General features: G+C 42.2%; 2 protein-coding genes across 12 annotated transcripts in view; one reads left to right on the top strand and one right to left on the bottom strand.

Moving 5' to 3' along the window:
- LOC100333835 (kinesin-like protein KIF2A) overlaps positions 1-10,236 on the top strand; it is a 19,624-nt gene extending 9,388 nt beyond the window's left edge. For all 4 annotated transcript variants that reach the window (XM_073915292.1, XM_073915293.1, XM_073915295.1 and 1 more), the window contains 9 exons: positions 657-799; positions 1,098-1,302; positions 1,388-1,498; positions 2,419-2,486; positions 2,694-2,795; positions 3,505-3,640; positions 3,742-3,843; positions 8,885-9,020; positions 9,398-10,236. In XM_073915292.1, coding sequence (XP_073771393.1) covers positions 657-799; positions 1,098-1,302; positions 1,388-1,498; positions 2,419-2,486; positions 2,694-2,795; positions 3,505-3,640; positions 3,742-3,843; positions 8,885-9,020; positions 9,398-9,483 — 1,089 coding nt within the window. In that variant the 3' untranslated portion in view covers positions 9,484-10,236. The remainder of the gene's footprint in view (positions 1-656; positions 800-1,097; positions 1,303-1,387; positions 1,499-2,418; positions 2,487-2,693; positions 2,796-3,504; positions 3,641-3,741; positions 3,844-8,884; positions 9,021-9,397) is intronic.
- Positions 10,237-11,254: 1,018 nt separating this feature from the next.
- Positions 11,255-25,000, bottom strand: part of pitpnm2 (phosphatidylinositol transfer protein, membrane-associated 2) — a 78,093-nt gene continuing 64,347 nt past the window's right edge. For all 8 annotated transcript variants that reach the window (XM_073915270.1, XM_073915273.1, XM_073915275.1 and 5 more), the window contains 5 exons: positions 23,370-23,518; positions 23,135-23,284; positions 22,358-22,541; positions 21,690-21,818; positions 11,255-13,980 (listed from right to left, as the gene is read on the bottom strand). In XM_073915270.1, coding sequence (XP_073771371.1) covers positions 13,645-13,980; positions 21,690-21,818; positions 22,358-22,541; positions 23,135-23,284; positions 23,370-23,518 — 948 coding nt within the window. In that variant the 3' untranslated portion in view covers positions 11,255-13,644. The remainder of the gene's footprint in view (positions 13,981-21,689; positions 21,819-22,357; positions 22,542-23,134; positions 23,285-23,369; positions 23,519-25,000) is intronic.

Below are 25,000 nucleotides of genomic sequence, written 5' to 3'. Positions count from 1 at the left end.
TTGTCAGTTGTCAGTCAGTTGTCGGTTGTCAGTCGTCAGTTGGTTGTCAGTCAGTTGTCATTCAGTTGTCTGTCGATTGTCAGTCAGTTGTCAGTCAGTTATCAGTCAGTTGTCGGTTGTCAGTCGTCAGTTGGTTGTCAGTCAGTTGTCAGTCGATTGTCAGTCAGTTATCAGTCAGTTGTCGGTTGTCAGTCGTCAGTTGGTTGTCAGTCAGTTGTCAGTCGGTTGTTTGTCAGTTGTTAGTCAGTTATCAGTCAGTTATCAGTCAGTTGTCGGTTGTCAGTCGTCAGTTGGTTGTCAGTCAGTTGTCAGTCGGTTGTTTGTCAGTTGTTAGTCAGTTATCAGTCAGTTATCAGTCAGTTGTCGGTTGTCAGTCGTCAGTTGGTTGTCAGTCAGTTGTCAGTCGGTTGTTTGTCAGTTGTCGGTTGTCAGTCGTCAGTTGGTTGTCAGTCAGTTGTCAGTCGGTTGTTTGTCAGTTGTTAGTCAGTTATCAGTCAGTTGTCATTCAGTTGTCAGTCGATTGTCAGTTATCAGTCGGTCGTCAGTCTGTTTGTCAGTCATCAGTCAGTTGTCAGTCGGTTGTCAGTCCCTCATTCATCATCAGTGAATTTTCAGTGTGTGTGTGTGTGTGTGTGTAATCTGCTGTTCTGCTGCAGGTGTTTGATCTGTTGAACCGGAAGGCGAAGCTGCGAGTGTTGGAGGATGGGAAGCAGCAGGTGCAGGTGGTGGGACTGCAGGAGCGAGAGGTCAGGTGCACTGAGGATGTGCTCAAACTGATAGAGATGGGCAACAGCTGCAGGTGCACATACACACACACACACACACACACACACACACACACACACACACACTGCAGATCACAAACACTCACACAGACACATACACCTGAGAGACTAATCACACTCACTGCTAACACTGATCTCTTCTGTGTGCATCTGTCTGAATGTGTGTGTGTGTGTGTGCATGTGTGTGCATGTGTGTGCATGTGTGTGCATGTGTGTGTGCGTGTGTGTGCGTGTGCGTGTGCGTGTGTGTGTGTGTGTGTGCGTGTGCGTGCGTGTGCGTGTGTGTGTGTGTGTGTGTGTGTGTCTCTGCAGGACGTCAGGTCAGACCTCGGCTAACGCGCACTCATCCCGCAGTCACGCAGTGTTCCAGATCATTGTCCGTCGGCGAGGGAAGATGCACGGGAAGTTCTCTCTAATCGATCTGGCGGGAAACGAGCGCGGCGCCGACACGTCCAGCGCAGACCGGCAGACCCGGCTGGAGGGAGCCGAGATCAACAAGAGCCTGCTGGCACTCAAGGTGAGTGTGTGTGTGACATCTGACCCCTAGCTGATCTGTGACACTGACTGACTGACCTGTGCGTGTGTGTGTGTGTGTGTTGCAGGAGTGCATCAGGGCTCTGGGCCGAAACAAACCTCACACTCCATTCAGAGCCAGTAAACTGACGCAGGTGCTGCGCGACTCCTTCATCGGGGAGAACTCCAGGACCTGTATGGTAGGAGTGACTGGACACACACACACACACATACACACATACCCACACACACACATACACACACACACACACACACACACACACATACACACATACCCACACACAGGTGTTGGAAAGTTTTAAAACTGCCTAAATGCTGTTGTGTATATATGTGTGTGTGTGTGTGTGTGTGTGTGTGTGTGTGTGTGTGTGTGTGTGTGTGTGTGTGTGTCTAAATCTGCTATTCTGTTGCTAGGGTATTTTGTAGGGTATTTTTACGTTCTGAGCAGTGTCTCCCGCAGAAAAGATCTCCACGATGTTGTTTTAAAGTGTACTGGAATCTGTGTTTTACATGTGTACTGCTCCACAATATTATACAAGTTTCTCAAAATGTAATAAGTTGTTTGGCCCACCCAGACTGCTGATGCCCAGAGTGAAGCATGAGGGGGGTCACTGAGGGTTTGGACTCAATATCATGGCGTTCCCTTGGCCCAATACTGGTGCTGAATGGTTACTGGGTCACTGCCAAGGACTACCCAACCATTCTGGAGGAGCATGTGTACAAACACTGTATCCTGAAGACGATGGTGTGTATCAGGATGATGATGCAGCGACACACACAGCAGGACTGGAGACAGAGTGCTCTGATGAACATGACAGTGAAGGTGAACATCTCCCATGGCCTGTACAGTACCCAGAGCTAAACATTATTGAGCACTTTGGGCTGTTTTGGAGGAGCGAGTCAGGAAAGGTTTTCCTCCAGCAGCATCAGGAGCTCCAGCAGCTAATGCTGGACTGAGGAGGAGGAGCTACACCAGCTGATCAGATACTGCGCTCTAACACCAGGAGTTCAGTTTCACTGTCCAACACCTGCACACACACACACACACACACACACACACACTCTCTCTCTCTCACACACTGTCTGTGTCTGTGTACAGATCGCCACTATCTCTCCAGGAATGGCATCATGTGAAAACACTCTGAACACTCTCAGATACGCCAACAGGTAGGAGACATTCCACACACACACACACACACACACACACACACACACACACACACACACACACACTTTAACTGACAGTCTAGAGAAAATATCATGGATTTATGAATGTTGATAGTAGTAGATATAAGTTTTTATCAAAGGTGTATTTTAAAATAAGTTAAATATCTGTAATGTGTGTGTGTGTGTGTGTGTGTGTGTGTTCTGCAGGGTAAAGGAGTTTGGCATCAGTCCATCTGATATCCCCTTCTCTCAGAGCGGCGGCGCGCGCTCAGATCTCTCTCCCACAGACGAGTACGCCGACTCCTGCAGGTCTGACAGAGCTCCCTCTCTCTATGTGTGTTTGTGTGTGTGTGTGTGGTGTGTGTGTGTGTGTGTGTTATTGACAGGAAAGTGCTGCATATATTTCCATATTCATCTAAATTAGCATAAACTCAGCAGTCTGGCTGTTCATCATCAGCATATTACAGTTTCACATTTTAAGCATGACTCCGCCTTTCCCTCCTCCTCTTCATAACCATGAGCATGACTCCGCCTCTCCCTCCTCCTCTTCATAACCATGAGCATGACTCCGCCTCTCCCTCCTCCTCTTCATCACCATGAGCATAACTCCGCCTTTCCCTCCTCCTCTTCATAACCATGAGTATGACTCCGCCTCTCCCTCCTCCTCTTCATAACCATGAGCATAACTCCGCCTTTCCCTCCTCCTCTTCATAACCATGAGTATGACTCCCCCTCTCCCTCCTCCTCTTCATAGCCATGAGCATGACTCCGCCTCTCCCTCCTCCTCTTCATAGCCATGAGCATGACTCCGCCTCTCCCTCCTCCTCTTCATAGCCATGAGCATGACTCCCGCAGGAGTGTTACCCTGAGCTTTGACTCTCGCAGTAGCCATCTCCCTTTTCCTACGTTGCTAATCATGTCTGTGTATGTGTGTTCGTGTTTCTATTTGTTTTTGTATATTTTAATAATGTGTGTGTGTATGTGTGTGTGTGTGTGTCTGTGTGTGTGTTTTGCGCAGAATGAAGGAGCTGGTTCTGGACCCTGGTGTGCTGCCAGAGAGTCGGGTCGGGTCTCAGTTGGAGGTTTTGGAGGCACAGTGGGGGATGGGGAGCTCACCGCAGAGAGACGACCTCAAACTGCTCTGTGAACAAAACGTAAGACACACACACACACACATATATATATATACAACTACAAATGCATACACAGACACGCACACAGCTCTGTAATGCCGTTCTGTTCATGTGACTGACAGGAAGAGGAAGTGTCCCCGCAGCTCTTCACCTTCCATGAGGTGGTGTCTCAGCTGGTGGAGATGGAGGAGCAGGTGTTGGAGGACCACCGCGCCGTCTTCCAGGTTTGTTTGCGATGTTTATAAGTCTTTATTCAGACAGGATTAACATCACAGGTGGTGTAATTATTAGACATGACGAAAATCATCAAGCAGCCTCACACTAATCCAGAGTTTATAATAAAATCAACAGTATTCATGAGTGAAATGAAGTTTATACGACAGTAAACAGCGTAGCTTAGCACTTTCCTAATCATCAATAACTGTCTCTCTCACGCTAGTCGTATTTTATAAAGTTTATTTTAATTGCGTGCCCAAGTCATAAATAATTGTATCTTTAAATACATGACGGCCAAAATCATGAGAATTTGATCTTTCGCACTTTATTCATACTTAAGCGTGTCCATTTTACTGTTCCATGTTTTTAATAATCGTGTGCTAAACCACGAAAAATTTATTCTTTTGCACTTTAGTCATACTTAAGCGTGTTCATTTTACTGTTCCATGTTTTTAATAATCGTGTGCTAAACCACGAAAAATTTATTCTTTTGCACTTTAGTCATACTTAAGCGTGTTCATTTTACTGTTTCATGTTTTTATCAATCGCCTGCCAAAATCACGTAAATTTGATCTTTCGCACTTTATTCATACTTAAGCGTGTTCATTTTACTGTTTCATGTTTTTAATAATCGCGTGCTAAAACCACGAAAAATTTGATCTTTCGCACTTTATTCATACTTAAGCGTGTTCATTTTACTGTTTCATGTTTTTAATAACCGCGTGCTAAAACCACGAAAAAAGTTATCTTTTGCACTTTATTCATACTTAAGCGTGTTCATTTTACTGTTTCATGTTTTTAATAACCGCGTGCTAAAACCACGAAAAAAGTTATCTTTCGCACTTTAGTCATACTTAAGCGTGTTCATTTTACTGTTTCATGTTTTTAATAATTGCGTGCTAAAACCACGAAAAATTTTATCTTTCGCACTTTAGTCATACTTAAGCGTGTTCATTTTACTGTTTCATGTTTTTAATAACCACATGTCAAAATCATGAAAATTTGATCTTCCGCACTTTATTCATACTTAAGCGTGTTCATTTTACTGTTTCATGTTTTTAATAACCACATGTCAAAATCATGAAAATTTTATCTTTCGCACTTTATTCATACTTAAGCGTGTTCATTTTACTGTTTCATGTTTTTAATAATCGCGTGCTAAAACCACGAAAAAATTTGATCTTTCGCACTTCAGTCATACTTAAGCGTGTTCATTTTACTGTTCCATGTTTTTAATAATCGTGTGCTAAACCGCGAAAAATTTGATCTTTCGCACTTTATTCATACTTAAGCGTGTTTATTTTACTGTTTCATGTTTTTAATAATCGCGTGCTAAACCACGAAAAATTTGATCTTTCGCACTTTAGTCATACTTAAACGTGTTCATTTTTCTGTTCCATGTTTTTAATAATCGCGTGCTAAAACCACGAAAAAAGTTATCTTTCGCACTTTAGTCATACTTAAGCGTGTTCATTTTACTGTTTCATGTTTTTAATAATCGCGTGCTAAAACCACGAAAAAAGTTATCTTTCGCACTTTAGTCATACTTAAGCGTGTTCATTTAAATGTTTCATGTTTTTAATAATCGTGTGCTAAAACCACGAAAAATTTGATCTTTCGCACTTTAGTCATACTTAAGTGTGTTCATTTTACTGTTTCATATTTTTAATAATCGAGTGCTAAACCACGAAAAATTTGATCTTTCGCACTTTATTCATACTTAAGCGTGTTCATTTTACTGTTCCATGTTTTTAATAATCGCGTGCTAAAACCACGAAAAATTTGATCTTTCGCACTTTAGTCATACTTAAGCGTGTTCATTTTACTGTGTCATGTTTTTAATAATCGTGTGCTAAAACCACGAAAAAAGTTATCTTTCGCACTTTATTCATACTTAAGCGTGTTCATTTTACTGTTTCATGATTTTAATAATCGCGTGCTAAAACCACGAAAAATTTGATCTTTTGCACTTTAGTCATACTTAAGCGTGTTCATTTTTCTGTTTCATGTTTTTAATAATCGCGTGCTAAAACCACGAAAAATTTGATCTTTTGCACTTTAGTCATACTTAAGCGTGTTTATTTTTCTGTTCCATGTTTTTAATAATCGTGTGCTAAAACCACGAAAAAAGTTATCTTTCGCACTTTAGTCATACTTAAGCGTGTTCATTTTACTGTTTCATGTTTTTAATAATCGTGTGCTAAAACCACGAAAAATTTGATCTTTCACACTTTAGTCATACTTAAGCGTGTTAATTTTACTGTTTCATGTTTTTAATAATTGCGTGCTAAAACCACGAAAAATTTGATCTTTCGCACTTTAGTCATACTTAAGCGTGTTCATTTTACTGTTTCATGTTTTTAATAACCGTGTGCTAAAACCACGAAAAATTTTATCTTTCGCACTTTAGTCATACTTAAGCGTGTTCATTTTACTGTTTCATGTTTTTAATAATCGCGTGCTAAAACCACGAAAAAATTTGATCTTTCGCACTTTAGTCATACTCAAGCGTGTTCATTTTACTGTTTCATGTTTTTAATAATCGCGTGCTAAAACCACGAAAAAATTTGATCTTTCGCACTTTAGTCATACTTAAGCGTGTTCATTTTACTGTTTCATGTTTTTAATAACTGTGTGCTAAAACCACGAAAAATTTTATCTTTCGCACTTTAGTCATACTTAAGCGTGTTCATTTTACTGTTTCATGTTTTTAATAATCGCGTGCTAAAACCACGAAAAAATTTGATCTTTCGCACTTTAGTCATACTCAAGCGTGTTCATTTTACTGTTTCATGTTTTTAATAACCGCGTGCTAAAACCACGAAAAAAGTTATCTTTAGCACTTTATTCATACTTAAGCGTGTTCATTTTACGGTTTCATGTTTTTATCAATCGCGTGCCAAAATCACGTAAATTTGATCTTTCGCACTTTAGTCATAGTTAAGCGTGTTCATTTTACTGTGTCATGTTTTTAATAATCGTGTGCTAAAACCACGAAAAAATTTGATCTTTCGCACTTTAGTCATACTTAAGCGTGTTCATTTTACTGTTTCATGTTTTTAATAATCGCGTGCTAAAACCACGAAAAAATTTGATCTTTCGCACTTTAGTCATACTTAAGCGTGTTCATTTTACTGTTTCATGTTTTTAATAATCGCGTGCTAAAACCACGAAAAATTTGATCTTTCGCACTTTAGTCATACTTAAGCGTGTTCATTTTACAGTTTTCATGTTTTTAATAATCGCGTGCTAAACCACGAAAAATTTTATGTTTTGCACTTTATTCATACTTAAGCGTGTTCATTTTACTGTTTCATGTTTTTAATAACCGCGTGCTAAAACCACGAAAAAAGTTATCTTTCGCACTTTAGTCATACTTAAGCGTGTTCATTTTACTGTTTCATGTTTTTAATAACCGCGTGCTAAAACCACGAAAGATTTGATCTTTCGCACTTTAGACATACTTAAGCGTGTTCATTTTACTGTTTCATGATTTTAATAATCGCGTGCTAAAACCACGAAAAATTTGATCTTCCGCACTTTAGTCATACTTAAGCGTGTTCATTTTACTGTTTCATGTTTTTAATAATTGCGTGCTAAAACCACGAAAAATTTTATCTTTCGCACTTTAGTCATACTTAAGCGTGTTCATTTTACTGTTTCATGTTTTTAATAATCGCGTGCTAAAATCACGAAAAATTTGATCTTTGGCACTTTAGTCATACTTAAGCGTGTTCGTTTTACTGTTTCATGTTTTTAATAATCGTGTGCTAAAACCACGAAAAAATTTGATCTTTCGCACTTTAGTCATACTTAAGCGTGTTCATTTTACTGTTTCATGTTTTTAATAATCGCGTGCTAAAACCACGAAAAAATTTTATCTTTCGCACTTCAGTCATACTTAAGCGTGTTCATTTTACTGTTCCATGTTTTTAATAATCGCGTGCTAAACCGCGAAAAATTTGATCTTTCGCACTTTATTCATACTTAAGCGTGTTCATTTTACTGTTTCATGTTTTTAATAATCGCGTGCTAAAACCACGAAAAATTTGATCTTTCGCACTTTAGTCATACTTAAGCGTGTTCATTTTACTGTTTCATGTTTTTAATAATCGCGTGCTAAACCGCGAAAAATTTGATCTTTCGCACTTTATTCATACTTAAGCGTGTTCATTTTACTGTTTCATGTTTTAATAATCGCGTGCTAAAACCACGAAAAATTTGATCTTTCGCACTTTAGTCATACTTAAGCGTGTTCATTTTACTGTTTCATGTTTTTAATAATCGCGTGCTAAAACCACGAAAAAATTTGATCTTTCGCACTTTAGTCATACTTAAGCGTGTTCATTTTACTGTTTCATGTTTTTAATAATCGCGTGCTAAAACCACGAAAAATTTGATCTTTCGCACTTTAGTCATACTTAAGCGTGTTCATTTTACTGTTTCATGTTTTTAATAATCGCGTGCTAAACCGCGAAAAATTTGATCTTTCGCACTTTAGTCATACTTAAGCGTGTTCATTTTACTGTTTCATGTTTTTAATAATCGCGTGCTAAAACCACGAAAAATTTGATCTTTCGCACTTTAGTCATACTTAAGCGTGTTCATTTTACTGTTTCATGTTTTTAATAATCGCGTGCTAAACCGCGAAAAATTTGATCTTTCGCACTTTATTCATACTTAAGCGTGTTCATTTTACTGTTTCATGTTTTTAATAATCGCGTGCTAAACCGCGAAAAATTTGATCTTTCGCACTTTATTCATACTTAAGCGTGTTCGTTTTACTGTTTCATGTTTTTAATAATCGCGTGCTAAAACCACGAAAAAATTTGATCTTTCGCACTTTAGTCATACTTAAGCGTGTTCATTTTACTGTTAATAATGATAATATCATGTAAAAATTAAATTTTTCCCACTTTTTAGTTCTTTGTCACTGTGTGTGTGTGTGTGTGTGTGTGTGTGTGTGTGTGTGTGTGTGTGTGTGTGTGTGTGTGTGTGTGTGTGTGTGTGTGTGCGTGCGTGTGCATGTGTACGCGTGTGTGTGTGCAGGAGTCGATCCGCTGGCTGGAGGATGAGAAGGTTCTGTTGGAGATGACGGAGGAGGTGGATTATGATGTGGAGTCGTTCGCCACGCAGCTTGAGCAGATCCTGGATCAGAAGATTGACGTGTTGGTCGAGCTCAGAGGTCAGATTCACACACATGTACACACACTTGTAAGAACAATATTGCAGCTCATATTTCAGTCCATGTTCATGAATGCATCAGTACAGCTTGTTGTAAAGAGTTATTACTTGTTAAAGACATGAACATGATGTGGGAATGTCAGAATTTCAGCAGGTTCACTTCAGCTTCTTAATGCAGATTCAGATGTGTGTGTGCTTTACTCTAATATGCAAGATTATTTGCACCCCTGAAGTTCTTAAAAGTGAAACGTGTGTGTTTGTGTTTGTGTGTGTGTGTGTGTGTGTGTGTGTGTGTGTGTGTGTGTGTGTGTGTGTGTGTGTGTGTGTGTGTGTGTGTGTGTGTGTGTGTGTGTGTGTGTGTGTGTGTGTGTGTGCCAGATAAAGTGAAGTCATTCCGCTCGGCGCTGCAGGAGGAGGAGCAGGCCAGTAAACAGATCGACCCCAAACGCCCGCGAGTGCTCTGAGCAATCCCAGCATGCCCGGCGCCGGCTGATGCATGAGCTGTACATACTGCAAACTCTCTCTGTACATTTATATAAATATAAAGATGAACTGTGTGTGTTGGAGGAACAGGCTCACCGTGAAGACGCAGGCTCCGGAGTGAAGGAAATGCTCAGTGCTGACATCATCATCATCATTATCACACACACACACACACACTTTTAACATGGCTTTATTTTATTATTATTATTTAAAAATCTAAATTGTTTCTCATTTGTATTAACAGTTTTGTATGTCCTCTTTTTTTAATGGCGTGTGTTTTTCTTTGTGTGTTTTGATGAAGCAGCAGGGCACAGGGCTGACAGATCTCACACACACACACACACACACACACACTGTAAAAGATGTAAAGATGTTCAGGTTGAGGCTGAGTCTCATTACCTGTGAAGATCACAGAAGGGTCAGGGATGTATTTCAGCTGATGTTGGGATATTGGTGACGTGTTCAGATGTGCTGCTGACAGTTTCCTGTTAGCTCAAATGACCCTTAAAAACACGAGGCTGACTGAACTCAATGTGTGAAGTCTGGTGGAGCTGCTCTGTCTTCTGTCAGCAGAGGATCCTGGCGTCAGTGTGTTCTCTACAGCTGAAGGGAATGTCCTGTTTACAGTGTTATTTACTCCCGCATCAGTGTTTTTATAACCGCTGTCCAGGAGCGGCGCTCTGTGATGAACAGACTCTGGATCAGTGTGTGCTCAAATAAAGAGCATTTGGAAATCTTGGGTGTGTGTGTGTGTGTGTGTGTGTGTGTGGCTCACTACAGCAGAGACATGAAGATACTCAGAGATGTGTTATCAAGTTCAACACAAACTGGTCAAAAAATAAAATCACACTAAAGGGAAGAACAAGAAAGATCACACAGTGCCCGCCAAAGAGTTACATGAGCAAAACAATCAACATATATACTGCAAAAACCATATATGCACAAAACGAAATCAGAAAATCTTACAAGCCAAAAATTCATGAGCAAAAAATCACATGCAAAAAAAATAATAATAAGCAAAGAAATCAAATAAGCAAAATATCAACAGCTAAGAAGACGAGCACGATTACATCCGCAAAATGAAATCACATGACCAAAAGAAAAATAATCACGAGATCAAAGAAAATCTAATGAGCCAAAAATTCATGAGCAAAAAAGATGAGCAAAACACACTCACAAAAATCACGACCGAAAAATCACGAACAAAATAAAAAAACAAGCAAAATAATTACAATCAAATAAAATCACAAAAAAATCACAAGCAAATCAAAACACGAGCAAAAATCACTTGAGCAACAAGAAAAATCTGGAGCAAATAAAATTCCTTCATTTTCTTTTTAGCTTAGTCCCTTTATTAATCCGGGGTGGCCACAGTGGAATGAACCGCCAACTTATCCAGCACGTTTTACACAGCGAATGAAAAAATGAAATCACATGACCAAAAAAATCCACTGATGGAGAACAGGTATTCCCCCTAGAGCACAGGTGTCAAACTCAGTTCCTGGAGGGCCGCAGCTCTGCACAGTTTAGTTCAACCCTAATTAAACACACCTGATCAAACTAATCGAGTCCTTCAGGCTTGTTTGTAACCTACAGGTAAGTGTGTTGGAGCAGGGGTGGAACTAAACTGTGCAGGACTGCAGCCCTCCAGGAATTGAGTTTGACACCCCTGCCCTAGACGAAGAGCGCGTGTGGAGTAAATCAACACTGATCATCCACTGAACAGGTGAACACACGACAGGAGGCGACAGCAGCTGTCCAACTGTATTTAATCCACAGAACATACAGTTACACACATGAGGAGGAGGAGGAGGACCAGATCTACAGCAGAAACAAGCGTTTGGCAACAGATAACATGATTGATCAGAATATTAATATCAGCTGATGACACACACACTGCAGATCCGCTCGTCTACACGTGTGCTGATGTACCGCAGAACACACACGCCAGCTCTGGGGGAAGCTGGAGGAGTTCAGCCTGCGCTGTTCACCATCATCCTGGACGACTGTACAACCCTGGAGGAGGAGCAGGAGGAGGAGCAGGAGGAGGAGAGCGCAGCACACTCACATGCAGAGGACAAAAGAGTGTGTGTGTGTGTGTGTGTGTGTCTGTGTTGTGTGAGAGAGAGAATGTTTGTGTGAGTGTGTCTGTCACGGGTGTTGAACTGGACTCCTGAAGCGCCGCAGCTCTGCTCAGCACTGTGAACACCATCAGTGGACCAGCGCCGTCTGACAGAACTGAGCAGAGCTGCGGCACCTCAGCAGCACACTGCAACACCTGCGCTCGCAGAGCTTATCTAGGAGTGTGTGTGTATGTGTGTGTGTGTGTGTGAGAAAAAGTGAGCGTGTCTGTGTGGAAATGTGTGTATGTTTGTCTCAGTGTGTGTGTAATACAGAGCAAGTGTGCGTGTGTGTGTGTGTGTGTGTGTGTGTGTGTGTGTGTGTGTGTGTGTGTGTGTGTGTGTGTGTGTGTGTTTGGTAATGTGTGCATCATCGAGAATGTGTGTATAACTGTGTGTGTGTATGTCTGAAGGTGTGCTTTGTGTATCTCTGTGTGTGTTTGTGAGAGTGTGTGTGTGTCTGTCTCTCCTGGTGTTTGTGTGCGCAACTGAAGGAATGTTTGTCAGGGAGTGTGTGCTTTTGTGTGTGAGAGTGTGTGTGTGTGTGTGTGTGTGTGTGTGTGTGTGTGTGTGTGTGTGTAGATCTGAAAGAGTGTGTTTGTCAGGGAGTGTGTATCTCTGTTTGTGTGTTTCTCTGTGCATGTGCGTGTCTCTCTCTGTGTGTGTGTGTGTGTGTGTGTGATGATTGAACAGTCCTCTGCAGTGTCCAGACTGTGGCTTCAGTTCAGTGGTCCACATTCAGATCAGCCAGTAATCAGAAGCGTCCAGCAGCGCAGACCCCTGAAGACCACAGCTCAGCCCGACGCCGCTGAAGACCACTGATGATGAAGATGATGAAGATACAGGTGGAGCCGGCGTGCAGAGAGCCTCAGCTGCACCATCAGCTGTCCGAGTCAGTTCAGGAGTGTGTGTGTGTGTGTGTGTGTGTGCGCTGCTGGATGATTGTCCTTCAGCTCTGCTACAGAAACACTGTCTCTATGGTTACGCAGACGGATCGCCTCATTGGTGGGTTTGAGAGCTCCTCCCGCTACAGGAATAAATAAACTCTGCGCGTGACGTATGCTATATAGTCAGATTTACAGTCTCTTTACAGTATCTACAGGTGACCTGCGGGGTCAGGGTCAGGGGTCAGGGGTCAGGGGGCCGCTCGGCTCTTCCAGTCTTCATAAAAGCTGCATTAAAAACTAAAAGCATGAAGAGATGAGCAGAACTGACCTGGAGAAACCTGGACACATGACCAGCGCTGTGTGTGTGTGTGTGTGTGTGTTTATCACACACACATCTGTGCAGGTGTGGCAGGAGTGTGCAGAGATGACCAGCATGTGCTCATGGTCATGTGACTCCAGCAGACCATGTGTGTGTGTGTGTATTTAGCATATGTGTGTGTTGTCCAGCATATGAGTGAGGTGTTCAGTGTGTGTGTGTGTGTTTACAGCATGTTAGAGATTTTGGTGTGTTTGGTGTGTCCAGCATGTGTGTGTGGCATGTTGGGTGTGCTTGGTGTATTCAGCGTGTGTGTGGTGTGTTTACAGCATGTTTGAGACAGATTTGGTGTGTCCAGCGTGTGTGCAGAGTGTTTACAGCGGGGGTGTGTATGGTGTGTTCAGCATGTGTGTGACATGTACTGTGTGTGTGTCCCTGCAGGCGGTTGCAGGTATTGCAGCTAGTAAAGGCTTGTGTGTTGATAGTTCAGGTGTGTGGGCTGGAGCTGATCTGGACGGCTGTGTGTGTGTGTGTGTGTGTGTGTGTGTGTGTGTGTGTGTGTGTGTGCGCTCCTCTGTTCATGGCTGTCCTGAGCAGGTCAGAGGAGTCACACACACATGTAAATACACACACAGGTGAGGAGAGTCTGCACACACACACACACACTCAGTGATTGGTCAGCAGCCCCTGGCCCGCTCAGGGCTCCTGCAGCAGGTGTGTGTGCCGGACTGAAATGAAGATCTCCATGCAGCAGTGGTGAGAGTCTGCGGTCACACTGTCCGGATCCTGCGGAACTCAGGGAAGGGCGGTGGGTGGATCCTATTTGGGGCTCAAGGCTCCACCCTCCAGTTTGGTGCTCCGCCCCCAGCAGCCGGCGGCAATGCTCATGCTCCTCTGGGCTCGCTCGGCCCGCTCGCGGTCACACTCCGACTGGCTCTGGGCGCGCTCGGGTCGGGCCGCCGGCAGTGGTGTGGTGGGTGAGGGCTGGCTGGAGATGGTGCGCAGCAGGTGGTTCCTCTTCCGCAGGAAGTCTCCGCTGCCCAGCCCGAAGCTGCCCTTGCGCAGAACCATGCGGGTGCTGCCGGTCTTGGCAGGTCTGGATCTCTGATTATACTCCAGCTGGGACAGGTGAGACGCGTACCCGTCCGTGATGAACTGCAGAATACACACACACAACACTCTCAACATCTGCATGTTTTCTGTGTCGTCTACGTTTTCTGTTCTCTGCATGTTTTCTGTGTGTTATCTGCATGTTTTCTGTGTGTTCTCTGCATGTTTTCTGTGTGTTCTCTGCATGTTTTCTGTGTGTTCTCTGCATGTTTTCTGTGTGTTCTGCATGTTTTCTGTGTGTTCTCTGCATGTTTTCTGTGTGTTCTGCATGTTTTCTGTGTGTTCTCTGCATGTTTTCTGTGTGTTCTGCATGTTTTCTGTGTGTTATCTGTATGTTTTCTGTATGTTCTCTGCATGTTTTCTGTGTGTTCTGCATGTTTTCTGTGTGTTCTGCATGTTCTCTGGATGTTTTCTGCGTGTTCTCTGCATGTTTTCTGTGTGTTCTCTGCATGTTTTCTGTGTTTTCTGCATGTTTTCTGTGTGTTCTGCATATTCTCTGGATGTTTTCTGTGTGTTCTCTGCAGGTTTTCTGTGTGTTCTCTGCATGTTTTCTGTGTGTTCTCTGCATGTTTTCTGTGTGTTCTCTGCATGTTTTCTGCGTGTTCTCTGCATGTTTTCTGTGTTATCTGCATGTTTTCTGTGTGTTCTCTGCATGTTTTCTGTGTGTTCTCTGCATGTTTTCTGTGTGTTATCTGCATGTTTTCTGTGTGTTCTCTGCATGTTTTCTGTGTGTTCTCTGCATGTTTTCTGTGTTCTCTGCATGTTTTCTGTGTGTTATCTGCATGTTTTCTGCGTGTTCTCTGGATGTTTTCTGTGTGTTATCTGCATGTTTTCTGCGTGTTCTCTGGATGTTTTCTGTGTGTTCTCTGCATGTTTTCTGTGTTTTCTGCATGTTCTCTGGATGGTTTCTGTGTGTTCTCTGCAGGTTTTCTGTGTTATCTGCATGTTTGCATGTTTTCTGCGTGTTTTCTGGATGTTTTTTGTGTGTTATCTTCATGTTTTCTGTGTGTTATCTGCATGTTTTCTGTGTGTTCTCTGCATGTTTTCTGTGTGTTCTCTGCATGTTTTCTGTGTGTTCTCTGCATGTTTTCTGTGTGTTCTCTGCATGTTTTCTGTGTGTTCTCTGCATGTTTTCTGTGTGTTCTCTGCATGTTTTCTGTGTGTTCTCTGCATGTTCTCTGTGTTTTCTGCGTGTTCTCTGAATGTTTTCTGCGTGTTCTCTGCATGTTTTCTGTGTGTTCTCTGCATGTTTTCTGTGTGTTCTCTGCAGGTTTTCTGTGTTATCTGCATGTTTGCATGTTTTCTGCGTGTTCTCTGCATGTTTTCTGTGTGTTCTCTGCATGTTTTCTGTGTGTTCTCTGCATGTTTTCTGTGTGTTCTCTGCATGTTTTCTGTGTTTTCTGCGTGTTCTCTGGATGTTTTCTGTGTGTTCTCTGCAGGTTTTCTGTGTTTTCTGCGTGTTCTCTGGATGTTTTTTGCGTGTTATCTGCATGTTTTCTGTGTGTTCTCTGCATGTTTTCTGTGTGTTCTCTGCATGTTTTCTGTGTGTTCTCTGCATGTTTTCTGTGTGTTATCTGCATGTTTTCTGTGTGTTCTCTGCATGTTTTCTGTGTTTTCTGCGTGTTCTCTGGATGTTTTCTGTGTGTTCTCTGCATGTTTTCTGTGTGTTCTCTGCATGTTTTCTGTGTGTTCTCTGCATGTTTTCTGTGTGTTCTCTGCATGTTTTCTGTGTGTTCTCTGCATGTTTTCTGTGTGTTCTCTGCATGTTTTCTGTGTGTTCTCTGCATGTTTTCTGTGTGTTCTCTGCATGTTTTCTGTGTTTTCTGCGTGTTCTCTGGATGTTTTTTGTGTGTTATCTGCATGTTTTCTGTGTGTTATCTGCATGTTTTCTGTGTGTTTTCTGCATGTTCTCTGGATGGTTTCTGTGTGTTCTCTGCAGGTTTTCTGTGTTATCTGCATGTTTGCATGTTTTCTGCGTGTTTTCTGGATGTTTTTTGTGTGTTATCTTCATGTTTTCTGTGTGTTATCTGCATGTTTTCTGTGTGTTCTCTGCATGTTTTCTGTGTGTTCTCTGCATGTTTTCTGTGTGTTCTCTGCAGGTTTTCTGTGTTATCTGCATGTTTGCATGTTTTCTGCGTGTTCTCTGGATGTTTTCTGTGTGTTCTCTGCATGTTTTCTGTGTGTTCTCTGCATGTTTTCTGTGTGTTCTCTGCATGTTTTCTGTGTGTTATCTGCATGTTTTCTGTGTGTTCTCTGCATGTTTTCTGTGTTTTCTGCGTGTTCTCTGGATGTTTTTTGTGTGTTATCTGCATGTTTTCTGTGTGTTCTCTGCATGTTTTCTGTGTTTTCTGCGTGTTCTCTGGATGTTTTCTGTGTGTTCTCTGCATGTTTTCTGTGTGTTCTCTGCATGTTTTCTGTGTGTTCTCTGCATGTTTTCTGTGTGTTCTCTGCATGTTTTCTGTGTGTTCTCTGCATGTTTTCTGTGTTTTCTGCGTGTTCTCTGGATGTTTTTTGTGTGTTATCTGCATGTTTTCTGTGTGTTCTCTGCATGTTTTCTGTGTGTTATCTGCATGTTTTCTGTGTGTTCTCTGCATGTTTTCTGTGTGTTCTCTGCAGGTTTTCTGTGTTATCTGCATGTTTTCTGTGTGTTCTCTGCATGTTTTCTGTGTTTTCTGTGTTCTCTGCATGTTTTCTGTGTGTTCTCTGCATGTTTTCTGTGTTTTCTGCGTGTTCTCTGGATGTTTTTTGTGTGTTATCTGCATGTTTTCTGTGTGTTCTCTGCATGTTTTCTGTGTGTTATCTGCATGTTTTCTGTGTTTTCTGTGTTCTCTGCATGTTTTCTGTGTGTTCTCTGCATGTTTTCTGTGTGTTCTCTGCAGATTTTCTGTGTTATCTGCATGTTTGCATGTTTTCTGTGTGTTCTCTGCATGTTTTCTGTGTGCTATCTGCATGTTTTCTGTGTGCTATCTGCATGTTTCTTTGTTATCTGCATGTTTTCTGTGTGTTATCTGCATGTTTTCTGTGTTATCTGCATGTTTTCTGTGTGTTCTCTGCATGTTTTCTGTGTGTTCTCTGCATGTTTTCTGTGTGTTCTCTGCATGTTTTCTGTGTGTTCTCTGCATGTTTTCTGTGTGTTCTCTGCATGTTTTCTGTGTGTTCTCTGCATGTTTTCTGTGTGTTCTCTGCATGTTTTCTGTGTTTTCTGCGTGTTCTCTGGATGTTTTCTGTGTGTTCTCTGCATGTTTTCTGTGTGTTCTCTGCAGGTTTTCTGTGTTTTCTGCGTGTTCTCTGGATGTTTTTTGCGTGTTATCTGCATGTTTTCTGTGTGTTCTCTGCATGTTTTCTGTGTGTTCTCTGCATGTTTTCTGTGTGTTCTCTGCATGTTTTCTGTGTGTTATCTGCATGTTTTCTGTGTGTTCTCTGCATGTTTTCTGTGTTTTCTGCGTGTTCTCTGGATGTTTTCTGTGTGTTCTCTGCCTGTTTTCTGTGTGTTCTCTGCATGTTTTCTGTGTGTTCTCTGCATGTTTTCTGTGTGTTCTCTGCATGTTTTCTGTGTGTTCTCTGCATGTTTTCTGTGTTTTCTGCGTGTTCTCTGGATGTTTTTTGTGTGTTATCTGCATGTTTTCTGTGTTATCTGCATGTTTTCTGTGTGTTTTCTGCATGTTCTCTGGATGGTTTCTGTGTGTTCTCTGCAGGTTTTCTGTGTTATCTGCATGTTTGCATGTTTTCTGCATGTTTTCTGGATGTTTTTTGTGTGTTATCTTCATGTTTTCTGTGTGTTATCTGCATGTTTTCTGTGTGTTCTCTGGATGTTTTCTGTGTGTTCTCTGCATGTTTTCTGTGTGTTCTCTGCAGGTTTTCTGTGTTATCTGCATGTTTGCATGTTTTCTGCGTGTTCTCTGCATGTTTTCTGTGTGTTCTCTGCATGTTTTCTGTGTGTTCTCTGCATGTTTTCTGTGTGTTCTCTGCATGTTTTCTGTGTGTTATCTGCATGTTTTCTGTGTGTTCTCTGCATGTTTTCTGTGTTTTCTGCGTGTTCTCTGGATGTTTTCTGTGTGTTCTCTGCATGTTTTCTGTGTGTTCTCTGCATGTTTTCTGTGTGTTCTCTGCATGTTTTCTGTGTGTTCTCTGCATGTTTTCTGTGTGTTCTCTGCATGTTCTCTGTGTTTTCTGCGTGTTCTCTGAATGTTTTCTGTGTGTTCTCTGCATGTTTTCTGTGTGTTCTCTGCATGTTTTCTGTGTGTTCTCTGCAGGTTTTCTGTGTTATCTGCATGTTTGCATGTTTTCTGCGTGTTCTCTGGATGTTTTCTGTGTGTTCTCTGCATGTTTTCTGTGTGTTCTCTGCATGTTTTCTGTGTGTTCTCTGCATGTTTTCTGTGTGTTCTCTGCATGTTTTCTGTGTGTTCTCTGCATGTTTTCTGTGTTTTCTGCGTGTTCTCTGGATGTTTTCTGTGTGTTCTCTGCATGTTTTCTGTGTGTTCTCTGCAGGTTTTCTGTGTTTTCTGCGTGTTCTCTGGATGTTTTTTGCGTGTTATCTGCATGTTTTCTGTGTGTTCTCTGCATGTTTTCTGTGTGTTCTCTGCATGTTTTCTGTGTGTTATCTGCATGTTTTCTGTGTGTTCTCTGCATGTTTTCTGTGTTTTCTGCGTGTTCTCTGGATGTTTTCTGTGTGTTCTCTGCATGTTTTCTGTGTGTTCTCTGCATGTTTTCTGTGTGTTCTCTGCATGTTTTCTGTGTGTTCTCTGCATGTTTTCTGTGTGTTCTCTGCATGTTTTCTGTGTTTTCTGCGTGTTCTCTGGATGTTTTTTGTGTGTTATCTGCATGTTTTCTGTGTGTTATCTGCATGTTTTCTGTGTGTTTTCTGCATGTTCTCTGGATGGTTTCTGTGTGTTCTCTGCAGGTTTTCTGTGTTATCTGCATGTTTGCATGTTTTCTGCGTGTTTTCTGGATGTTTTTTGTGTGTTATCTTCATGTTTTCTGTGTGTTATCTGCATGTTTTCTGTGTGTTCTCTGCATGTTTTCTGTGTGTTCTCTGCATGTTTTCTGTGTGTTCTCTGCAGGTTTTCTGTGTTATCTGCATGTTTGCATGTTTTCTGCGTGTTCTCTGGATGTTTTCTGTGTGTTCTCTGCATGTTTTCTGTGTGTTCTCTGCATGTTTTCTGTGTGTTCTCTGCATGTTTTCTGTGTGTTCTCTGCATGTTTTCTGTGTGTTCTCTGCATGTTTTCTGTGTGTTATCTGCATGTTTTCTGTGTGTTCTCTGCATGTTTTCTGTGTTTTCTGCGTGTTCTCTGGATGTTTTTTGTGTGTTATCTGCATGTTTTCTGTGTGTTCTCTGCATGTTTTCTGTGTTTTCTGCGTGTTCTCTGGATGTTTTCTGTGTGTTCTCTGCATGTTTTCTGTGTGTTCTCTGCATGTTTTCTGTGTGTTCTCTGCATGTTTTCTGTGTGTTCTCTGCATGTTTTCTGTGTGTTCTCTGCATGTTTTCTGTGTTTTCTGCGTGTTCTCTGGATGTTTTTTGTGTGTTATCTGCATGTTTTCTGTGTGTTCTCTGCATGTTTTCTGTGTGTTATCTGCATGTTTTCTGTGTGTTCTCTGCATGTTTTCTGTGTGTTCTCTGCAGGTTTTCTGTGTTATCTGCATGTTTTCTGTGTGTTCTCTGCATGTTTTCTGTGTTTTCTGTGTTCTCTGCATGTTTTCTGTGTGTTCTCTGCATGTTTTCTGTGTGTTCTCTGCAGGTTTTCTGTGTTATCTGCATGTTTGCATGTTTTCTGTGTGTTCTCTGCATGTTTTCTGTGTGCTATCTGCATGTTTTCTGTGTGCTATCTGCATGTTTCTTTGTTATCTGCATGTTTTCTGTGTGTTATCTGCATGTTTTCTGTGTTATCTGCATGTTTTCTGTGTGTTCTCTGCATGTTTTCTGTGTGTTCTCTGCATGTTTTCTGTGTGTTCTCTGCATGTTTTCTGTGTGTTCTCTGCATGTTTTCTGTGTGTTCTCTGCATGTTTTCTGTGTGTTCTCTGCATGTTTTCTGTGTGTTCTCTGCATGTTTTCTGTGTTTTCTGCGTGTTCTCTGGATGTTTTCTGTGTGTTCTCTGCATGTTTTCTGTGTGTTCTCTGCAGGTTTTCTGTGTTTTCTGCGTGTTCTCTGGATGTTTTTTGCGTGTTATCTGCATGTTTTCTGTGTGTTCTCTGCATGTTTTCTGTGTGTTCTCTGCATGTTTTCTGTGTGTTCTCTGCATGTTTTCTGTGTGTTATCTGCATGTTTTCTGTGTGTTCTCTGCATGTTTTCTGTGTTTTCTGCGTGTTCTCTGGATGTTTTCTGTGTGTTCTCTGCATGTTTTCTGTGTGTTCTCTGCATGTTTTCTGTGTGTTCTCTGCATGTTTTCTGTGTGTTCTCTGCATGTTTTCTGTGTTTTCTGCGTGTTCTCTGGATGTTTTTTGTGTGTTATCTGCATGTTTTCTGTGTGTTATCTGCATGTTTTCTGTGTGTTTTCTGCATGTTCTCTGGATGGTTTCTGTGTGTTCTCTGCAGGTTTTCTGTGTTATCTGCATGTTTTCTGTGTGTTCTCTGGATGTTTTTTGTGTGTTATCTTCATGTTTTCTGTGTGTTCTCTGCAGGTTTTCTGTGTTATCTGCATGTTTTCTGCGTGTTTTCTGGATGTTTTTTGTGTGTTATCTTCATGTTTTCTGTGTGTTATCTGCATGTTTTCTGTGTGTTCTCTGCATGTTTTCTGTGTGTTCTCTGCATGTTTTCTGTGTGTTCTCTGCAGGTTTTCTGTGTTATCTGCATGTTTGCATGTTTTCTGCGTGTTCTCTGCATGTTTTCTGTGTGTTCTCTGCATGTTTTCTGTGTGTTCTCTGCATGTTTTCTGTGTGTTCTCTGCATGTTTTCTGTGTGTTATCTGCATGTTTTCTGTGTGTTCTCTGCATGTTTTCTGTGTTTTCTGCGTGTTCTCTGGATGTTTTTTGTGTGTTATCTGCATGTTTTCTGTGTGTTCTCTGCATGTTTTCTGTGTTTTCTGCGTGTTCTCTGGATGTTTTCTGTGTGTTCTCTGCATGTTTTCTGTGTGTTCTCTGCATGTTTTCTGTGTGTTCTCTGCATGTTTTCTGTGTGTTCTCTGCATGTTTTCTGTGTGTTCTCTGCATGTTTTCTGTGTTTTCTGCGTGTTCTCTGGATGTTTTTTGTGTGTTATCTGCATGTTTTCTGTGTGTTCTCTGCATGTTTTCTGTGTGTTATCTGCATGTTTTCTGTGTGTTCTCTGCATGTTTTCTGTGTGTTCTCTGCAGGTTTTCTGTGTTATCTGCATGTTTTCTGTGTGTTCTCTGCATGTTTTCTGTGTTTTCTGTGTTCTCTGCATGTTTTCTGTGTGTTCTCTGCATGTTTTCTGTGTGTTCTCTGCAGGTTTTGTGTGTTATCTGCATGTTTGCATGTTTTCTGTGTGTTCTCTGCATGTTTTCTGTGTGCTATCTGCATGTTTTCTGTGTGCTATCTGCATGTTTCTTTGTTATCTGCATGTTTTCTGTGTGTTATCTGCATGTTTTCTGTGTTATCTGCATGTTTTCTGTGTGTTCTCTGCATGTTTTCTGTGTGTTCTCTGCATGTTTTCTGTGTGTTATCTGCATGTTTTCTGTGTTATCTGCATGCTGTCTGCATGTTTTCTGCATGCTGTCTGGATGTTTTTTGCGCGCTGTCTGCATGTCTGCATGTGTTCTGCATGATGTCTAAAATGACAATGATGATGTTGTTGGTGTACCTGGCATTGGTGCTGCATCTTCTTGGTGGGTCGGCCCACGATGTAGATCTGTGCCGGCGGCAGGCCGAGTGACGTGTACACAGAGATGTCCTTGGTGGAGCCGTAAGCAGCGAAGATCTTCATATGAGCCTGAGAACAGCAGATCGACATTACACAACATCTACAGCAGACCAGAAACACACACAAACACACACATTCCCATTACAGGAGGAGATCTCTTTTAAAGGGATTAGTCATGCTTCTCACACTATGAGGTCAGGAGTGACCATCGAGTCTCCGGAGTCAACAACACTTCTAAACATTGAGTTTAACAGATAAAATAAAGGAACAGCTGGAGTCAGAACACTGAAACACACGCTAATCTCACTTAGAGGCTGACTGGTTTCTAGTCTAAAAAATAGCAAGATTCACAAATCAAGAAGCAGTTTTTAGACCAGTAGTCATAATGAGTCAGATTGAAGAGAGTTTCTCCTGAAACAGGCAGAATAATCTGCTAATGAGGGAGCAGAATGGTCTGGATTTAGATATGACATTATTCTGCTTCCCCAGTTACTGTCCATCCTAATGCAGTGTACATCACTGAAAAGAGCTCATGTTCATCTCCAGAGGAGCGGAAACCCCACATTAAAAAGCGAGAGTGCTGTGGACAGATGCAGACGACCTCTGACCTCTGTGACGAGGGTCTTCAGGAAGTTGGCCTTGTGCCGCAGCGGGTCGTGCACCAGTCCATCGCAGAACGACACGATCCCATGCGGGAAATTATGCTGCGAGAGCCACGCCACCACCCTCTGCTTCTGCATGTCCGGCCGGCCCGTCACATACACGATCAGATAACCCAGATCCTGCCAGTGCCTATAACACACACACACACACACACACACACAAACACACAGCATAGATTAATTTGATAATCTGCAGATATTCTTGATTCTGATTGGCTGATGGGGGTCCAATAAAACAAAAGTAGTTCCAGTCAGTTTTGACAACAGCACCATATAAGTGTGCTGCCTTAATCAGTAACCATAGCAACTCAGTGACAGTCGCAGGAGCCTCCATTCATCTGTGTGATCTGGAGGACACCGCACGCTCATCAGCCAATCAGAATCCAGCACTCAGCAGCCCTGCGGTTGTTCTCGTGCGAGCGGCTGCAGACGCTGGAGTATTTCGGGCTCCAGACCTGCGCTCTCCTTCACTGCCACTGATTTATAGATGTGAAAGACAGCTGGGTCTGTTGAAACTGATCTGTCCTCATCATATTCCTCAGCTGTGTGTGTATCGTCATGAACACACCCGTCTGTGCAGCGTTTATTACTCCTACAGGAAACTGAACTGAAGCTCTTCAGCCCTACACTGCAGAGTGAGCTCAGTAATGTGATGTAAAGAGCAGCGCTCGCTCCACATCTGTGTGTGTGTGTGTGTGTGTGTGTGTGGTGTTACGCTCTGACCTGACCACGTCCACCGCTCCGGCCCGCACTTTGGGGTCGCTGCCCATGATGGAGACACTGGCGGCGAAAGAGCCGTCGATGCTGAACACCACAAACTCTGTTCCACGCGGGAGAACCGTCAGATAGCTGTCTGCAGACGTGTGGTCGCCCCTGTGGACAGAAGAGGAGTGGTCAGAGTGTGTGTGTGTGTGTGTGTGTGTGTGTGTGTGTATGTGAGTGCGTGTGTGAGACGTACCGCACCACCATCTTCACAGGATACACTCCTATGCTCAGGCGTTTGCTGTCGGGGATCTCGTAAAAGACCCGGCCGCTGCTGTTGGTCAGCTCTGTGCTGAAGTACACCCACTCACCTGACGGCGGCTGCGTCATGATGTGCACGTCCACCTGCGCACACACACACACACACACAAACATGAACACACATTTGATGAACACACACTAGAGAAACCCATGAGGCACGCTATGTTAGGAATAAAATATTTACAGAATGACTGCGCGAATCACTGGAGGTACACAGTCTGCATGTTTTCTGTGTGTTGTTTGCATATATTCTGCATCCAGTGAGCATGTTTTTTGTGTTTTCTCTTTCTTCTGCATGTTTTCTGTGTTATCTGCATGTTTTCTGTGTTCTCTGCATGTTTTTTGTGTGTTCTGTGCATGTTTTTTGTGTGTTCTCTGCATGTTTTCTGTGTGTTCTCTGCATGTTTTCTGTGTGTTCTCTGGATGTTTTCTGTGTTCTCTGCATGTTTTCTCTGTGTTCTCTGCATGTTTTCTGTGTGTTCTCTGCATGTTTTCTGTGTGTTCTCTGCATGTTTTCTGTGTGTTCTCTGCATGTTTTCTGTGTGTTCTCTGCATGTTTTTTGTGTGTTCTGTGCATGTTTTTTGTGTGTTCTCTGCATGTTTTCTGTGTGTTCTCTGCATGTTTTCTGTGTGTTCTCTGCATGTTTTCTGTGTGTTCTCTGGATGTTTTCTGTGTTCTCTGCATGTTTTCTGTGTGTTCTCTGCATGTTTTCTGTGTGTTCTCTGCAGGTTTTCTGTGTTATCTGCATGTTTGCATGTTTTCTGTGTGTTCTCTGCATGTTTTCTGTGTGTTCTCTGCAGGTTTTCTGTGTTATCTGCATGTTTTCTGTGTGTTATCTGCATGTTTTCTGTGTGTTATCTGCATGTTTTCTGTGTGTTATCTGCATGTTTTCTGTGTGTTATCTGTATGTTTTCTGTGTGTTCTCTGCATGTTTTCTGTGTGTTCTCTGGATGTTTTCTGTGTGTTCTCTGCATGTTTTCTGTGTGTTCTCTGCATGTTTTCTGCGTGTTCTCTGCATGTTTTCTGTGTGTTCTCTGCATGTTTTCTGTGTGTTCTCTGCAGGTTTTCTGTGTTATCTGCATGTTTTCTGTGTGTTATCTGCATGTTTTCTGTGTGTTATCTGCATGTTTTCTGTGTGTTATCTGCATGTTTTCTGTGTGTTATCTGTATGTTTTCTGTGTGTTCTCTGCATGTTTTCTGTGTGTTATCTGCATGTTTTCTGTGTGTTATCTGCATGTTTTCTGTGTGTTATCTGTATGTTTTCTGTGTGTTCTCTGCATGTTTTCTCTGTGTTATCTGCATGTTTTCTGTGTTATCTGCATGTTTTCTGTGTGTTCTCTGGATGTTTTCTGTGTGTTCTCTGCATGTTTTCTGTGTGTTATCTGCATGTTTTCTGTGTGTTCTCTGCATGTTTTCTGTGTGTTATATGCATGATTTCTGTGTGTTCTGCATCTGACACAAAAAACATGTCGTCTGCATGTTTCTGTGTCGTCTGCATTTTTTTGTGTCGTCTGCTTGTTTGTGTGTTGTCTGCATGTGTGTATGTCGTCTGCATGTTTTTTGTG

Source organism: Danio rerio, chromosome 10 (assembly GCF_049306965.1).
Source record: "Danio rerio strain Tuebingen ecotype United States chromosome 10, GRCz12tu, whole genome shotgun sequence".
NCBI lineage: Eukaryota > Metazoa > Chordata > Actinopteri > Cypriniformes > Danionidae > Danio > Danio rerio.
The sequence above is the reverse complement of the archived record's forward strand: the minus strand, read 5'-3'. Positions and strand labels throughout refer to the sequence as shown.